Below are 16,792 nucleotides of genomic sequence, written 5' to 3' on the forward strand. Positions count from 1 at the left end.
TTTAAACGTCCGAGGCGCTTTGCTGGAATAACCAGTACTCGACATAATAAACATAATATAACAATGTACTAGTAGTTTTAAAATGAATATAACACTTTATGAATTTTAAACGTCCGAAGCGCTTTGCTGGAATAACCAGTACTTGACATAATAAACATATTATAACAATATACTAGTAGTTTTAAAATGATTATAACACTTTATGAATTTTAAACGTCCGAAGCGCTTTGCTGGAATAACCAGTACTCGACATAATAAACATAATGTAACAATATACTAGTACTTTTTTTAACAAAACTACATCATGTAATGAAACAACTACATTACGTTAAGTCACATACACATCAAGTAATATTAAAACCACATTGCCTAATGACACAACCACATTAAATAATGGTGAAACCACATCGAGTAATGACAAAACCATATTAAGTAATGACAAAACTATATCAAGTCAATACGAAACCATATCGTGTAATATCGTAATATCATTAAGTAATGACTATTCCATATTGAGTTATATCAAAACATCATTACGTAATGTCAAAACCATATTATGTAAAGACAAAATATCATCAAGTAATAATGAAACAACATAACGTAATATCAGAGTTCCACATAAGACAGCTGTGGCGTTCCATAATTTAAGTATTTACTTTCTTAAATAAGCATATTTGATATCTTATTCAACAGACGATTATTGATATCTGATATAATTAGATGATGGTACACGATTTAATCTGTCATTTTCCACGTGAATGATAGACTACTTAATGGTATTAGTGCATTTATAAATTTAATAGTAAATGCTGTGGCACACTTCTTAATTGTATGTAGGTCGAAGTTAAGGTGAAAATGGATACTGTGCGTAAAACAAAGGAGTGTTAAAGTAATACTTTGTTTTTTTAAGAACATAGAATCATGACAGAAAAGAAAGATAGTGGATATTCATGGATGATTTTGATTGGTACGTTATTATTAGTATATATTAAAAAAGAGATGTGGTATGATTGCCAATGAGACAACTTTCCACCAAAAGACAATCTTATTAAAATTCAGATCTATCGTACATTGTAACTCGCTTACTCGTTTCTTCCGGGGTGATCTCAGGTGCTCTGGAAGGGTAAGCAGATCCTGCTCCACATGTGGCACTCGTTGTGATGCTGATGTAAGTACAAACCCGGTGATATGTCTAATTCGGTAGGTCACATTCGGGTAAAAGGGGACGGGATTGTAGTTAAGACAATTGGAACATATATAAGCATTATAAGCAATGCGCGAAATCACAGGTACATCGTAACTTAATTAGATTGACCAAAAAAACAAGAGGAAAAGGATATAAACAACTACATGTCAACGTACGGCCTTCATCAATCGACAGACACAAACTGATAGTAAGCTATAGAAAGGCACAGGATAACAAAATGTCAAACAATACAACATTGAAAGCTATAGATCTGATTTAGGCTTATGACATTTATCGAAAAACATCTATCACAGACGACAACCAACGACAACAACAACATTACAGGCTCCTTACTTTTGACCCACACATCAATAATGTAGTGGGCTAAACAAGTCTGTGAACAACCCTGCTCCTAACCTGAATGAGTGGTATTACAGCACAACCATAGAGCAAATTGCAAAAATCAGTTGGAAAGGGCTTGACTCACAAGATCGGCTCTATGCGCAAAACCAACAACCAGAGAGACAAAGACACAGACACTTGACAAAGCACGATATTTGGCAATGCCGAAATGTTTTTTTTTCAAAAGGAATAATAACCACAGTTATTGGAAATTATACAGCAAAACAAGTTTAATTGGGAATTGAAATATTGAACTGATAAAAATAATATTCAATGATCATTTTGCATTGTTAAATTGGCAACCCTTACGAAGACGCTTACCTGGATCGTATCTAAATTTACGAACAGCATCAGTAATCGTTAAATTGGATGTGATATCCTGTAAAATAATACGAGAAGAATTCAAATTGCAAATATACTCCGTAAGAAGGGAAGAAAAGGAAAATTATCAAAAAGGAAATCACCAAAAAAATCTTGGACATATTTTGGCTGTTTACTAAATGTTAACTCTCTATAAGAAAGGGTTGGCATTATAGTTCAACCTCATTTTCTCTCATGTTTATGTATCTAACAAATTTTTTTTTTATCTTTTAAAATGGACTTGACATTGAGGTCATGTACTCCCCTTATCGCACGTACTCCTTTACGGAATTGTCAATGTTGATTAAAGTCATATCAATAACAGAAAATATCCAGATGGTATGCATCATTATTGGTATGTTTGATTGATTGATTTTTTTTATGTTTAACGCCAACTTCAGTACTATTGGCAATATTATTACAGTCTGTTTTTATTGGTAGCCGAAGCTGGAGCTTCCGGAGAGAACCACCGATCTTCGATAGGAAAACTACCAATCATAGTCAATTAAGATTGGAGTCGAACACACCTGTCACGTTCGTGGGGTTCGACTCCACAACTTCAGTGTAGACAGGCTAGTGATACAGCAGATGCACTACTTATACCACTCGGTCACCCACAGAGTCCCCTGGTATATTTGAAAAGCAATTGACATTTGTAAGAATTGGAAGGGTAAATGGATGTTTAACGTCCAGTGGCAAATATAATGCTAACCAGGAACATAACATGTTAATGTAATGTGACTTTGAAAACTGCTATGTACTAGACCAACACACTGAGCCGGATTGTTGTCGTGCTAGTAGACAGTCCACAGGAAAATATGTCACCCTACCCGGACAAATTATTCGGACTCTGAGTCGACCAGTCCTAGTCCTAACTTCAGCGTGCTCAGTTGAAAAGGAGCAAATATTTAAGTATATGGTTTGAACTGTTCGGGGGATCGAGCCCAGGACCTCCCTCGGGTTGGTGAGCGTTTAATTATTATAGACAGAAATGTACCCTTGCGATTCAATTGGTGTTCTTTTAAACATAACCTTACTTTTTACATCCCTTCAAACTCTTTTCTGTTTAAGTAATTTTTTTATTCTCATTTTAGTGCAAACCTGGATTTCATTATCTAAAAATTAGGTACAAAACTTCCAATTCCTTCTAAACTTAACTTTGACCTGTTATTAAAACTAAACTCTCAATCAAAAGATGTATCATGTATAAATTTGCAAAATTGGCAGTATCACTGTCGTTTTTCATTAGTTTTGTGTCTTCTCTTCTGTTTTGTAATATGCCATACCGTTAGTATAATAGTCAGATTAAAATGGTTTCCTTTACTGTTACAAAATTTATTATATCTTCTATTTTGAACCTTTTATTAGTACAGTAAATCAAAATCGAGAGGATTGAGAAATTAAAAAAAAACAATTAGTCCCGCCACCTGCTCATGTATATACCTATCCAAAATCCGGAATATCATCAGTAATTGCCTTTTGCTTTATATTGAAGCGTTTGTCTTATGGAGATTTTAGTGTTGATTAGAGATCTTTTCTAATCTCGTTAAATTTTTCACACCGTTTTCACACTCGGAACGAACACTAACGTGTTACATCTAAATGTTTTGTTTAGTTATTAAAGTGGTTCGGTTGATTTCTCTTTGACGTTTACCAAATATCAAATTTATTTCATTTTGCCGAATCTAATGGGTAAAATGTAAAATAGTCAATTGACTAGTGTTTTATTTTGTTGTGTATCTATTTAAGATAAAATGGTTCCTCTAAAAATCCTATTTCACATTTAATTGCAGCAACTCATATAAGCTTTCTTCTGTAATAAAAATTATGTAAATACTCAACATATACTCAGGCACCAATCATTTATCTCGTGTTGGGTATGTGCACACATCAATAATGTAGTGGGCTAAACAAGTCTGTGAACAACCCTGCTCCTAACCTGAATGAGTGGTATTACAGCACAACCATAGAGCAAATTGCAAAAATCAGTTGGAAAGGGCTTGACTCACAAGATCGGCTCTATGCGCAAAACCAACAACCAGAGAGACAAAGACACAGACACTTGACAAAGCACGATATTTGGCAATGCCGAAATGTTTTTATTCAAAAGGAATAATAACCACAGTTATTGGAAATTATATGGCAAAACATGTTTAATTGGGAATTGAAATATTGAACTGATAAAAATAATATGCAATGATCATTTTGCATTGTTAAATTGGCAACCCTTACGAAGACGCTTACCTGGATCGTATCTAAATTTACGAACAGCATCAGTAATCGTTAAATTGGATGTGATATCCTGTAAAATAATACGAGAAGAATTCAAATTGCAAATATACTCCGTAAGAAGGGAAGAAAAGGAAAATTATCAAAAAGGAAATCACCAAAAAAATCTTGGACATATTTTGGCTGTTTACTAAATGTTAACTCTCTATAAGAAAGGGTTGGCATTATAGTTCAACCTCATTTTCTCTCATGTTTATGTATCTAACAAATTTTTTTTTTATCTTTTAAAATGGACTTGACATTGAGGTCATGTACTCCCCTTATCGCACGTACTCCTTTACGGAATTGTCAATGTTGATTAAAGTCATATCAATAACAGAAAATATCCAGATGGTATGCATCATTATTGGTATGTTTGATTGATTGATTTTTTTTATGTTTAACGCCAATTTCAGTACTATTGGCAATATTATTACAGTCTGTTTTTTTTTGGTAGCGGAAGCTGGATCTTCCGGAGAGAACCACCGATCTTCGATAGGAAAACTACCAATCATAGTCAATTAAGATTGGAGTCGAACACACCTGTCACGTTCGTGGGGTTCGACTCCACAACTTCAGTGTAGACAGGCTAGTGATACAGCAGATGCACTACTTATACCGCTCGGTCACCCACAGAGTCCCCTGGTATATTTGAAAAGCAATTGACATTTGTAAGAATTGGAAGGGTAAATGGATGTTTAATGTCCAGTGGCAAATATAATGCTAACCAGGAACATAACATGTTAATGTAATGTGAATTTGAAAACTGCTATGTACTAGACCAACACACTGAGCCGGATTGTTATCGTGCTAGTAGACAGTCCACATGAAAATATGTCACCCTACCCGGACAAATTATTCGGACTCTGAGTCGACCAGTCCTAGTCCTAACTTCAGCGTGCTCAGTTGAAAAGGAGCAAATATTTAAGTATATGGTTTGAACTGTTCGGGGGATCGAGCCCAGGACCTCCCTCGGGTTGGTGAGCGTTTAATTATTATAGACAGAAATGTACCCTTGCGATTCAATTGGTGTTCTTTTAAACATAACCTTACTTTTTACATCCCTTCAAACTCTTTTCTGTTTAAGTATTTTTTTATTCTCATTTTTGTGCAAACCTGGATTTCATTATCTAAAAATTAGGTACAAAACTTCCAATTCCTTCTAAACTTAACTTTGACCTGTTATTAAAACTTAACTCTCAATCAAAAGATGTATCATGTATAAATTTGCAAAATTGGCTGTATCACTGTCGTTTTTCATTAGTTTTGTGTCTTCTCTTCTGTTTTGTAATATGCCATACCGTTAGTATAATAGTCAGATTAAAATGGTTTCCTTTACTGTTACAAAATTTATTATATCTTCTATTTTGAACCTTTTATTAGTACAGTAAATCAAAATCGAGAGGATTGAGAAATTAAAAAAAACAATTAGTCCCGCCACCTGCTCATGTATATACCTATCCAAAATCCGGAATATCATCAGTAATTGCCTTTTGCTTTATATTGAAGCGTTTGTCTTATGGAGATTTTAGTGTTGATTAGAGATCTTTTCTAATCTCGTTAAATTTTTCACACCGTTTTCACACTCGGAACGAACACTAACGTGTTACATCTAAATGTTTTGTTTAGTTATTAAAGTGGTTCGGTTGATTTCTCTTTGACGTTTACCAAATATCAAATTTATTTCATTTTGCCGAATCTAATGGTTAAAATGTAAAATAGTCAATTGACTAGTGTTTTATTTTGTTGTGTATTTATTTAAACTAGCTTGTAACATTTTTGAACCATATAACTAGTTATTGATTGTGAATAAGTACAAATTAAATGTACAACACGAAGAAGGCCATCTTTTGTCTTTTTACTTTTATTGTTTTAGTATTTTATCTTTGACATTAAGTGGTTGCACCTTTGACCTTTTTTTTATATTTTGTAGTCTATTCCTGTAACCATTTTGAAACAATTGTTTTGTTAAACTAAATATTGCTTTTACACATCAGATTTGGCCACAGTAACTTAGCTTGAAGCAAAAGTAAACTAAACAAATATCTACATTAAACTTTGGCGTCAGTCTATAGTTTGAAAGTATTTTTTGTTTTTATATACATGTATTATGTTTAATTGAAGACTGGTTATGGATTGAGTTTTGCTATAAGCGAATTTTGCAACAGACTGATTGAACTGGTTTAAACTGAATCCGATGTACTGACAAAACTTTTACTTAAAATAATCAATGTATGAAATATCTTTATCTTTGTCAACAGAGGATGTATAAGAACCTCGGCTCGTTGCTAAATATCAATGACATGATCTAAAAATGAGACTTTCAATCATGCACAGAAATCTGGTTTATCCGACGTAAACGGCGATAGTGGGATAATCTTCTTTATATCGACCAAAATGACATCATCAGTATAAGAGACATGAAGATGACCAATACTAGACTAGAACTGCTCCGATTGACATACAGTTGGAGACATAAAAAGACAGCTCTAAATGCAGGTGCACAGAAAAATGGTGGGATGAGCATACATTGACAGTTTTTGCAGATTATCACTTAATTCAAGAAGTTGGAATGTATTGCAAATCTATAGATAAAATTCTAAAATTCCAAAATATAAAAATTTATCCCTGTCCGACTAATGTCTTATAAACATCTAAAGGATTTTTTTGTTGTTATTTGATAGATTTGATATAGTTTTCGATGGGCCGAGAAAGTAGCCTGATAATACCTTCTCCTTGGTATCTTAATTTACATCACCAAAATTGAATACGTATGCCATGCAAAGAACTCAACTTTTCGAGCACATACACTTAGTAATGAACATTATAATGTCGATAAACATCCTTGTTCTTTTGTTTTTGATGGATAGTCGCCTCATAAACAATTAAACTTGTACCACATCTCCTAATTCTTATATTAAAGTTGCTGATGTTTTGATTACAGGATCTAGTATTAATTATTTCATCTCAGTCGGCGTAATGAAGCTGTTTGGCATGCTTTATTCAGAGCTACTAGAAACATATGACAGCGCTGCAGGAAGTACTGCATTCATAAACAGTCTACAGATATTCATTATGGCAGCTGTCAGTAAGTTAATGTAGAAATGTTCAAAACTTCGACAATCACACACACAAGAACATATGGAAAGTTGAAAATATCCAAACAGTTAGTAGTGCATATTAATTCATATGACAAAAGAACAAGCTTATAGTACCCTGTCAGTGCATCTCCAATATTTAGATTGTTTTCACTGGAATGTTTTTTCCTTGGATTGACATTGACTTTCGGTGGAATTTTTATAACCTCTTTACGATATAAAACCAAACATTTCGTAGTATATTGTATGAAATTGAGGTTAAAGGGACTTCAATCTGATTAAAATTCAGATCTATCGTAACCCGCTTATTCGTCTAACAAAATCATAGATCTATATTTTAATTGCACTGAATGCATTTCTTCTGTGTACGAGAGCTTTCCAAGGTATAAGACTTACCGTTTTCATAACTTTTGTTCTGTTTCAGGTCCATTAGCCGGACTTCTGAGTACAACGTATTCGTTTCGGGTTGTCACCTTTATTGGTAGTATTATCGTTGGTATAGGGATTACCCTCAGTGGTTTGACAACGAATCCCGATATTTTATACGTCACCTACGGTTTAGTTGCAGGTATGTGAAATGTCCAGATTTCATGAGTAATTGTTGAGATAGACAGCATATCATATGAATAACAGGTCTAGAAAGAATTAGATAGAATTTTCGTTTAACTTAATATGATGTTTTCCTGGTTTTTGTGTAGTCTCACTGATCCGTACCAAATTAGCTTCTTATTATTACACGCGTACAAACATATTAAAATGCCGGTTTAAACAATACAAATTCTTCTAGCAGGGACAATAGACCATTTTCATATTACCGACTTTTAACACCGAATTTTATCATTTTTCTACAGGTTTCCTTTTCTGTGGCAGGACATTCTGGTACTCAGTCAAGTAGGAGCAACTAAAAGAAGTAAACCCAAGCTTACAATCGTTGCAGTTTTGAGGAAAACATTAACTGTTTCATATGTTCTGTACACGATGAAATCATCGAAAAACAGATATTTTTTTCCCAGAATTGAACCGATTGTAAGCTTAATTTTACTTCTTTCAATTGCTCCTAATTGACCGAGTACCTGAATGTCCTTCCACAGAAAAGATAATCTGAAGAAAAATTATAAAATCCGGAGTCGGTAATATACCTTGACCTTTTCCATCCATTAGCAAGACCGTTGGTTTAGCGTTAGGTTTAAGGATATCCGTTTGACCATGAAGGTTAAATAAATAATTTTGAAAATCCGATCTTAGGGATGTTCGCTTCTCTTGTTTTTGAATTTTTGCCAGATATTCTGAATCCACTGGTTTTATCCATGTAGTGCCAGTAAAAAAATTTGCCCACTAACCCCTACTTTACTTTTCATAATATTATCACATATAGTTTAAAAGGCAATATTTGAAAATATTATAAAATCCTTGTTATTTTTTTATAGTTTTTATAGGAAAAAAGGTGCCAATGTTAAATGTACGAAAAATCTAGAGAGAATCATTTCCCGCCAAATTTCCAATGGCTTATATCTCGAAAACAAGCACAATGGACCCTTAATTTTTTTCTGCTATTTTAGTTTCTTTATTTATATACAGTAACTATCAATTTATAACAGTCTTTTAAAAAGCTTGTTATTTTGAAATAGAGTAGCGAACATCCTTAAAAGGGACTTTCAATCCATGAGATATTTTGGGAGAATGTCGCAATCTGTTATAGAAAAGTACTTCTTGGGGATTCATAGGTAACCTTTTATCAGGCTGGATTTACGATCCTACCAAATACATTCTTATAATCTCAGTGGCATTCAAACCTATTGGCTGTGTCCACGGTTCAAACACTTTTCAGTTTCTGATATTAAATTGATATTATGCTTATCTAATTGATTTTGATTCCTAATTTGCTTCATATATTAGCCACTGGATGTTAAGTTAGCTTAAAAGAAGTCTATCAGAACAGATTATATAATTTTAATGGATGTAATCTCGTAGTCTCATGTGATATGCTAATATAAACTACCCTCCTAATGTCATGTAGCGCTCCTGTCTGAAGATGTCAAGAACCTATATAGAGTATACTGACCTTGATAAAATACAATCATAAAACAATACACGGTACCGCTATATGTAACTCAAATCATAATAGAGAATGCCTTTTAATTATGATTGATTGGGAGTTTACCACTATCATGTCTGTTATTGTTTCGATTTATCGGAAGACAAGAAAAACAGTAATTGTATTTAGCAAACCGAGTTAGCTCAGTTTAGCATATTAGACACATTGTACGTAACAACTTCAAATTTTTCAGAAGTTTGACCGTGAAAAAGAAATGAGACTCCTAAAATATCAAGATGATTATGTAAAGAAATAATTTGCTTATTTTCCAGGGATTGGCTTTGGATTTGTTTACTCGCCATCAGTGACAATCGTCAATTATTATTTCCACAAAAAGAAAGCTTTGGCAAACGGAATAGTTGGAGCTGCAAGTGGTGTCTCTACTATAATTCTTCCAATTTTGTATAGAACTGTTTTTGATGTATATGGTTTACATGGAGGTTTAATTGTTCTTGGTGGTTTTTGCCTAAATCTTTGTGTTGGAAGTGTAATATTTAAGCAGCCTGAATTATTTTTAAAAGTAAACAGCAAAAGTTTGCATAGTTCTAAAAACTTTAAAACTTCAGAAGGTATTCTAAGTAGCACAACTAATTGTTTCTTTGATTCCGTTAGAATTTTCAAATCAATACTAAAAAGTCGAACATTTATATTCTATGCATTTGCCTTTTCGTTTGCGATTCTTGGATATGTTGGCAATTTTGTGATTATTCCACCACATTTACGATCACGAAGTATTGAAAACTCAGACATAGTTAAAATATTAACAACTTCCGGTGTTGGAGAGTTGACTGGAAGAATTCTTGTTGGTTTGATAATAGATAAGAAATATGTAAAGCCGGAAATTCTTTTCACCGGAAGTATGATAATTAGTGGCATATTTTGTATTCTTTTTCCGTTTTTTGATGCAGTTTGGATGAACTATTTCTACTGTATATATTTTGGATTAGTCCCAGGATCCGTCGTTACGTTGATGCCAATAATGATAATATCAGCAACAAATTTACAAGTTCTGACACCTGCTTTTGCACTGTCACTTTTATTAAACGACACATTTTGCCTACTTGGATTTCCTTTATGCGGTAAGTATAGTATAAATGTACCCTGAGATGTGCCTTTATGTGGTAAGTAATTATATATTATATATATATATACCTTTAAATTTGCATTCCAATTTCAATACGTTTGATTTTTTAAAATGAAATTTTTTTGGGGATTTTTTTTATCTCGAAAAGTTTGCAATAATGTATAATTTATAAATATGACAATTTCAAAAATATTATTGATTGTATTTTTTTCTTCTTCCTACAATGAACCCGCAATGCGTGGACGGTCATTAAGTCTATGATATATTGGATATACTGGATAAATTAACTGTCAAGTCCAATATGACTAAGCACGCTAATAATAATTGACCGTGTTAGGATATATTTCGTGTTAAACAAACTGTGCAAGAGGTTCGTGCGAGAGAATGGACTATTTTCATATTATCGACTTTCGACTCCATACTTAATTTTTCAACAGGTAATCTACTCTGTGGTAGGACATTCTGGTACTCGGTCAAGTAATAGCAACTAAAACTGAAAAGTAAAATCAAGCTTTAATACAATCGGAGAAAACAGAAAACAGTTATTTTCCCAAAAATTGCACCGATTGTAAGCTTGATTTTACTTCTTTAAGTAGCTCTTACATGACAGAGTACCAGTATGTCCTACCTCAGAATAGGTAACCTGTCGAAAAATATATTATCCGGAGTCAAAAGTCGGTTGTAATAAAAATGCCACTGCAGATATAAACTGCAATATGCCAAATTAGTTACAAACAAACCATATTTCGCCATTCTGTTACATTAGCAAATGCAAATATTTTTATAGCTATTGAATCTCAAAAGAAAATCATTTGATGATTATTTTCTTAAATCAATAAACAAAAAAAAAACCTTCGGTTATAGAAATCCTAGTTTGAGATAAATGACAAATTTCTCAATTGCCAACTAATTGAATACTATTGTTCATTAAAAAAACAAATCGATCGTTAATGAATATACGTATTCCGATATTGGATGCCCTAATAAACTTTTCATTTAAAAAAAAAATACTTCACAAACGAAAAATAATTTCTTTCTATACAGTAATTAACCTTTAAAACAAAACCATAAAATGAAGATAAAGAATAGTCAATTTCATTTGATTATATAAATTATGAAAATAAACAATCCCTATTAAGCGTAAATTGCATTTGAATGAATATTTTATTTGCAAAAGCATATTAAATAACATGCTATGGCAATAAATAGACAAGTATATACATGGTATGACAAAACGACATATAGAAGAGAACAATACATAATATTGGCATGTCAGTTAACTGCTAGTAGTCTGTTGTTATTTATGTATTATTGTCATTTTGTTTATTTTCTTTGGTTACATCTTCTGACATCAGACTCGGACTTCTCTTGAACTGAATTTTAATGTGCGTATTGTTATGCGTTTACTTTTCTACATTGGCTAGAGGTATAGGGGGAGGGTTGAGATCTCATAAACATGTTTAACCCCGCCGCATTTTTGCGCCTGTCCCAAGTCGGGAGCCTCTAGCCTTTGTTAGTCTTGTATTATTTTTAATTTTAGTTTCTTGTGTACAATTTGGAGTTTAGTATGGCGTTCATTATCACTGAACTAGTATATATATTTGTTTAGGGGCCAGCTGAAGGACGCCTCCGGGTGCGGGAATTTCTCGCTGCATTGAAGACCTGTTGGTGACCTTCTGCTGTTGTCTGTTCTATGGTCGGGTTGTTGTCTCTTTGACACATTCCCCATTTCCATTCTCAATTTGATAATGTAATAAAGGTACAATTAATTCACAATACATCATCTAATTTTCCATGCATGTTTCAGATAATAAAACAGTTTAATTGTAATTGATTTAGATTTTGCTTGAAGCAAATGAAAAAGTTTAAGGTATTTGGCCAAGAACAATAATATTTTGGCCAATATTCTAGTCTCACAGTTCTGTAGGCTGGACATACAAGAACGAAGTGGTACCCATTTTCAACACAGCTCATATTGCAGCATTCACATAGACGCATATTTCTAGGAATATTTTTATATCGACCTAATTCAAAGTTCAATTTCAAAGTACTCGGTACCACTTCTCAATTTTGTAAGTAACTTACTATAATAATTAATAAAAAAAATTCAAATAATTCTCACTTGATTAAAACGTCTGTTTTGAGGTGTTTTTAAATACACAGTTTTTCACAGTCATTTAATGATGCATACCAAGTCTGTAAATACTGATCCTTTATACGAGTTTTTATAACATCTAGCTGTATGTTTATATAATTCTGTGCAGTCCAAACATAGTTCATACCAAGATTAAACAATAAATCACGAACACTAGAAACCCAGTTCTTTCTACCATTGTTTGCATCTTCTAATAAAAGTTGATAAACATCATAAACAATAGGAGGCTTATTTACAATAATATGAAGCCATTATTTCAAAATAATTTGTTTTCTTGAGAGATACATAGGCAAATGACCTAGTTCACCACATAAAAAACTTAAAGGAACATTTTTACCATTTTAACAAATCTACAGAAACGGTTGTGAATTTACTCTACATCATTTGCACGGTGAAAACCCTATTTCAGATACATGATAGTTTAATACGGAACCAACCATATTATCAAAAAGTAGACATTGTTGACTTGTGGATAAAAACACATGTTTTCAAGAGTTCAGAAGAGATGATAGCGCTCTCGATCCATGTTGAGATAATCTTTTTTGAGTATGTAAGAATTATCCATTATAATGGAGTAACATACCCAAATACACATAAGAGTTCTTTACCGTCATACATGAAAATGTAGCTACCTGGCTGCCATCAATATCTAAAACAACAATTTTGGTTTTGTCTGTATTTACCTAGATGTTCCATTTTTTACAATAGATTGATAGACTATCTAATAATTGTTGTAACTTTTCGGGAGACTTACTAAACTAAACTTATTAGGAACCTGATGTTCAGTTGTTGTCGTTTGTTAATGTGGTTCATAAGTGTTTCTCGTTTCTCGTTTTTTATATAGATAAGACCGTTGGTTTTCCTATTTGAATGGTTTAACACTAGTCTTTTTTGGGCCCTTTATAGCTTGCTGTTCGGTGTGAGCCAAGGCTCCGTGTTGAAGGCCGTACTTTGACCTTGGTTTACTTTTACAAATTGTGACTTGGATTAAGAGTTGTCTCATTGGTACTCATACCATATCTTCTTATATCTATTTATTGAAATAGGAAGTGTTATGTCCCTCCAAAAAAATAAACATACATGGCTAAGTAAACAGTGCTTACATGTACAAGCGTGAATTAATAGGCTGAACATTTTTAAACACTTCATGAAAATCTATCAGTTGTAGAGAAAAAATATTCAATATTCACCAAAAGCTAAAATTTCAGCTCTGGTATTTACTTGCATTGTTTCAAAACAATGCGAACTGTTACCTTATGAACTAGCACGTTAAAAATCCAGCTCAGCGTGTCGGCCTAGTACAAAGCAGGGTTAAGATTGATATTTACATTAACAAGTTCTCGTCCTGAATATGCATATTAATTTGCCTCTGGACGTTAAGCAGCCATCCATCATCATCATCGTCATCAAAAAAATCAAATCAAATCATCTTGCTTTGTCAAAAAAAAAATAGAATTCTATCACTGACTAAGACGGGCTTTGTGGATAAGAACGGCCATGGGGACATGGCACGAAGACAGTACAAAACCGCCAAACGCAACACACAAAAAGACAGCAAAAGCATACATGTCCTTGAGTATACAATAAGCTAAAAAAAAAAACGTCGATAAATAAATTGTCTTATTGAGTAAATCAAAATACAAAATTTGAAAAATACTCCCCAGTGGTAAATGTACTTCAAAAACTTCAACAAGAAGTCAATTCCCGATCTTTAATTATTTGTTTGAAAACCAACTTACTTCATGATATTGAAGATACGATCAGGGGTATATATATATATCTACATACATATTATCGGTACTGACATTGTTTTTTTTTAAAAGTAACTAAATATATATGTTATATAATTAGTGTGAGGTCCATTTTCACTGAACTAGTACACAATTTTATTTGGGGGCCAGCTGAGGACCACCTCCGGGTGCGGGATTTTCTCGCTGCGTTGAAGACCCATTGGTGGCCTTTGGCTGTTGTTTGTTCTTTAGTCGGGTTGTTGTCTCTTTGACATATTCCCCATTTCTATTCTCAATTTTATTACAGTTATGAGAACTCATGATCCTACATCCTGTCGATACTGTTCACTTACATTTTGGCATGGCACAAGGTCCTGCGTTTCTCAGACTGTTTGTGACGTCTTTACACTAAATCTGTTCGATGTGTACTGATTGATACTTTAGTCTGGGAGAACATGACTTATTCATTAGTTGTAATTTGTTTTGAACTAGCTTTCAGTAACTGCCAGTAATCGTATTTCTGTGCTATGCGTCTGTTGTTTTTATGTTAGTTATTTTTGTGCATCGATCGATTTTTTAGATAAGCCAATTGCAAATGATGTTTACCTTTGTGCTTATGTTGTGCTGCTAAACCAGTGTCCCAGATTTGGGGAGGGTTGATCGCCCACAAACATGCTAAACACCGCCACATTATTTATGTTGGCTGTCTAAAGTCAGGAACCTGTAGTTGGTTTATGTCTGTTATGTTTGTTTTACGAAAATTGATTTGTTATTAACTAGGCCGTTAGTTTTCTCGTTTGAATTGTTTAACATTTTTTATGTCGGGCCTTTTATAGCCGACTATATGGTATTTTTCTTCATTGTTGAAGGCCGTACAAAGACCAAAAAATGGCTTACTACCACTACCTTTTAACTCTTGTGTGAATTTGTCTCATTAGCAATGATCATACAACATCTCCTCATGTTTATATAACATACAGGTTATCAGATCAATTATTTAGTGAAATGGTTTGAACTATTGCATATATTTTCTGTGCCAAAAAGGGTTGAAACCTTTGAATGTGAATGACGCCAAACTTTGATAATCGAATCTAACAATATGGAAATAATTAGTCACATGTTTGCTTATATAAGTTTTTGGAGAATAGGAATCACTAAGATGCAAATTATTCAGTTGCCCCAAAGTTTCCAAGTTTAAAGTCTGTTGTTTTCTGGAAAAAAAATACATGGAGTTATACCCGCGATCGAGCTATATTTCATACTATTGCAGTCTATCTCCAGATACGTAAAAGTCAACGTATCTGATACGATTGGATACGTTGTAAATTGACCGACTTGACGTATTAAAATTTCTTCTGTTATAAGACAATCTTAAATTTTAAACTGTCAAGAATCTCACGTTGCATGCTGGTCCGAGGACACAGTTATCGTCATTTGAACAAATATATAAAGTAGTGATTTGGTCCAATTGAAAAAAAGGTAAACAATTAATATGTCTGAAGCTGTTAAACTGAATTATAAACCCCTTAACATAGACTTGTCCATATTTTGAGTTAGAACTTGTAGACTTTTCTATAATTTTGATATTATTTGTCCTAAAAGTAGTACACTACACTGTAAAAATCTTTTTAAGGTAGAGCTGGTGCGATTTTTATGTTGAATTTATTGTCTTAAAGAATTGCACTACAAAATAACTGTGTGCTCGGGAGTGCTTGTCTTTTTTTTTCTATCTTTGACACATATATCCGGTTCCGGTTTACCATGGTATGATATAAATAATAAGAAGCAGCAATTGACAATCTAAGCTTCTGTATTTTTTTTTCTTCTTTACAGGTTGGTTAGAAGACATGACAGGAACATGGGACGCGTCATTTTATTTTCTTGGAGGTGCACAAGTAATGGCGGCTATATTTGCTTATACTGGTTTCTATTACTATTCAAAATACCAAACTAAGGAATCACACAATCCAGAAGATTTAATACTTTCTACAGATGACGACAAAGAGAGCATTCCCATGATAGAATAATCGAATGGTATAATGCCAGAGCGTTAACAATTATGATTAAGTAAATGAAACCTAAATAATTGAAATCGAATTTTGAGAAAATTGCAGTGGTCTTAACAAAAGCTAAAAGAAAGGCGAAAGATACCAAAGGGACGTTCAAACCCATAAGCCGAAAATAAACTGACAACGCTAAAAAAGAAAAGACCAACAGACAAACAACAGTACACAAAACACAACATAGAAAACTAAAAATAAAAGACTGAGCAACATGAACTCCACTAAAAACTGGGGGTGATCTCAGGTGAGTCGGAAAGGTAAGCGACAAGGGTAACCATTACAATTTATCACACATTAAAATTGAAGAAGAAAAAAATCAAATGCTACCGCTGGACTTAAATTTCAGGGGAT

General features: G+C 33.2%; 2 protein-coding genes across 2 annotated transcripts in view; both read left to right on the plus strand.

The window, feature by feature from the left end:
- Nucleotides 1-16,792, plus strand: part of LOC127701324 (mitochondrial ribosome-associated GTPase 2-like) — a 560,717-nt gene that overhangs the window by 428,365 nt on the left and 115,560 nt on the right. The window lies entirely within an intron of this gene.
- Nucleotides 922-16,220, plus strand: LOC127702749 (monocarboxylate transporter 12-like). The gene is made up of 4 exons (XM_052207055.1): nt 922-967; nt 7,161-7,304; nt 9,682-9,896; nt 16,212-16,220. Exons 1-4 carry the CDS (start codon nt 922-924, stop codon nt 16,218-16,220), a joined length of 414 nt encoding a protein of 137 aa, XP_052063015.1.

Source organism: Mytilus californianus, unplaced genomic scaffold (genome assembly GCF_021869535.1).
Source record: "Mytilus californianus isolate M0D057914Y unplaced genomic scaffold, xbMytCali1.0.p SCAF_5, whole genome shotgun sequence".
Classification (NCBI taxonomy): Eukaryota; Metazoa; Mollusca; class Bivalvia; order Mytilida; family Mytilidae; genus Mytilus; species Mytilus californianus.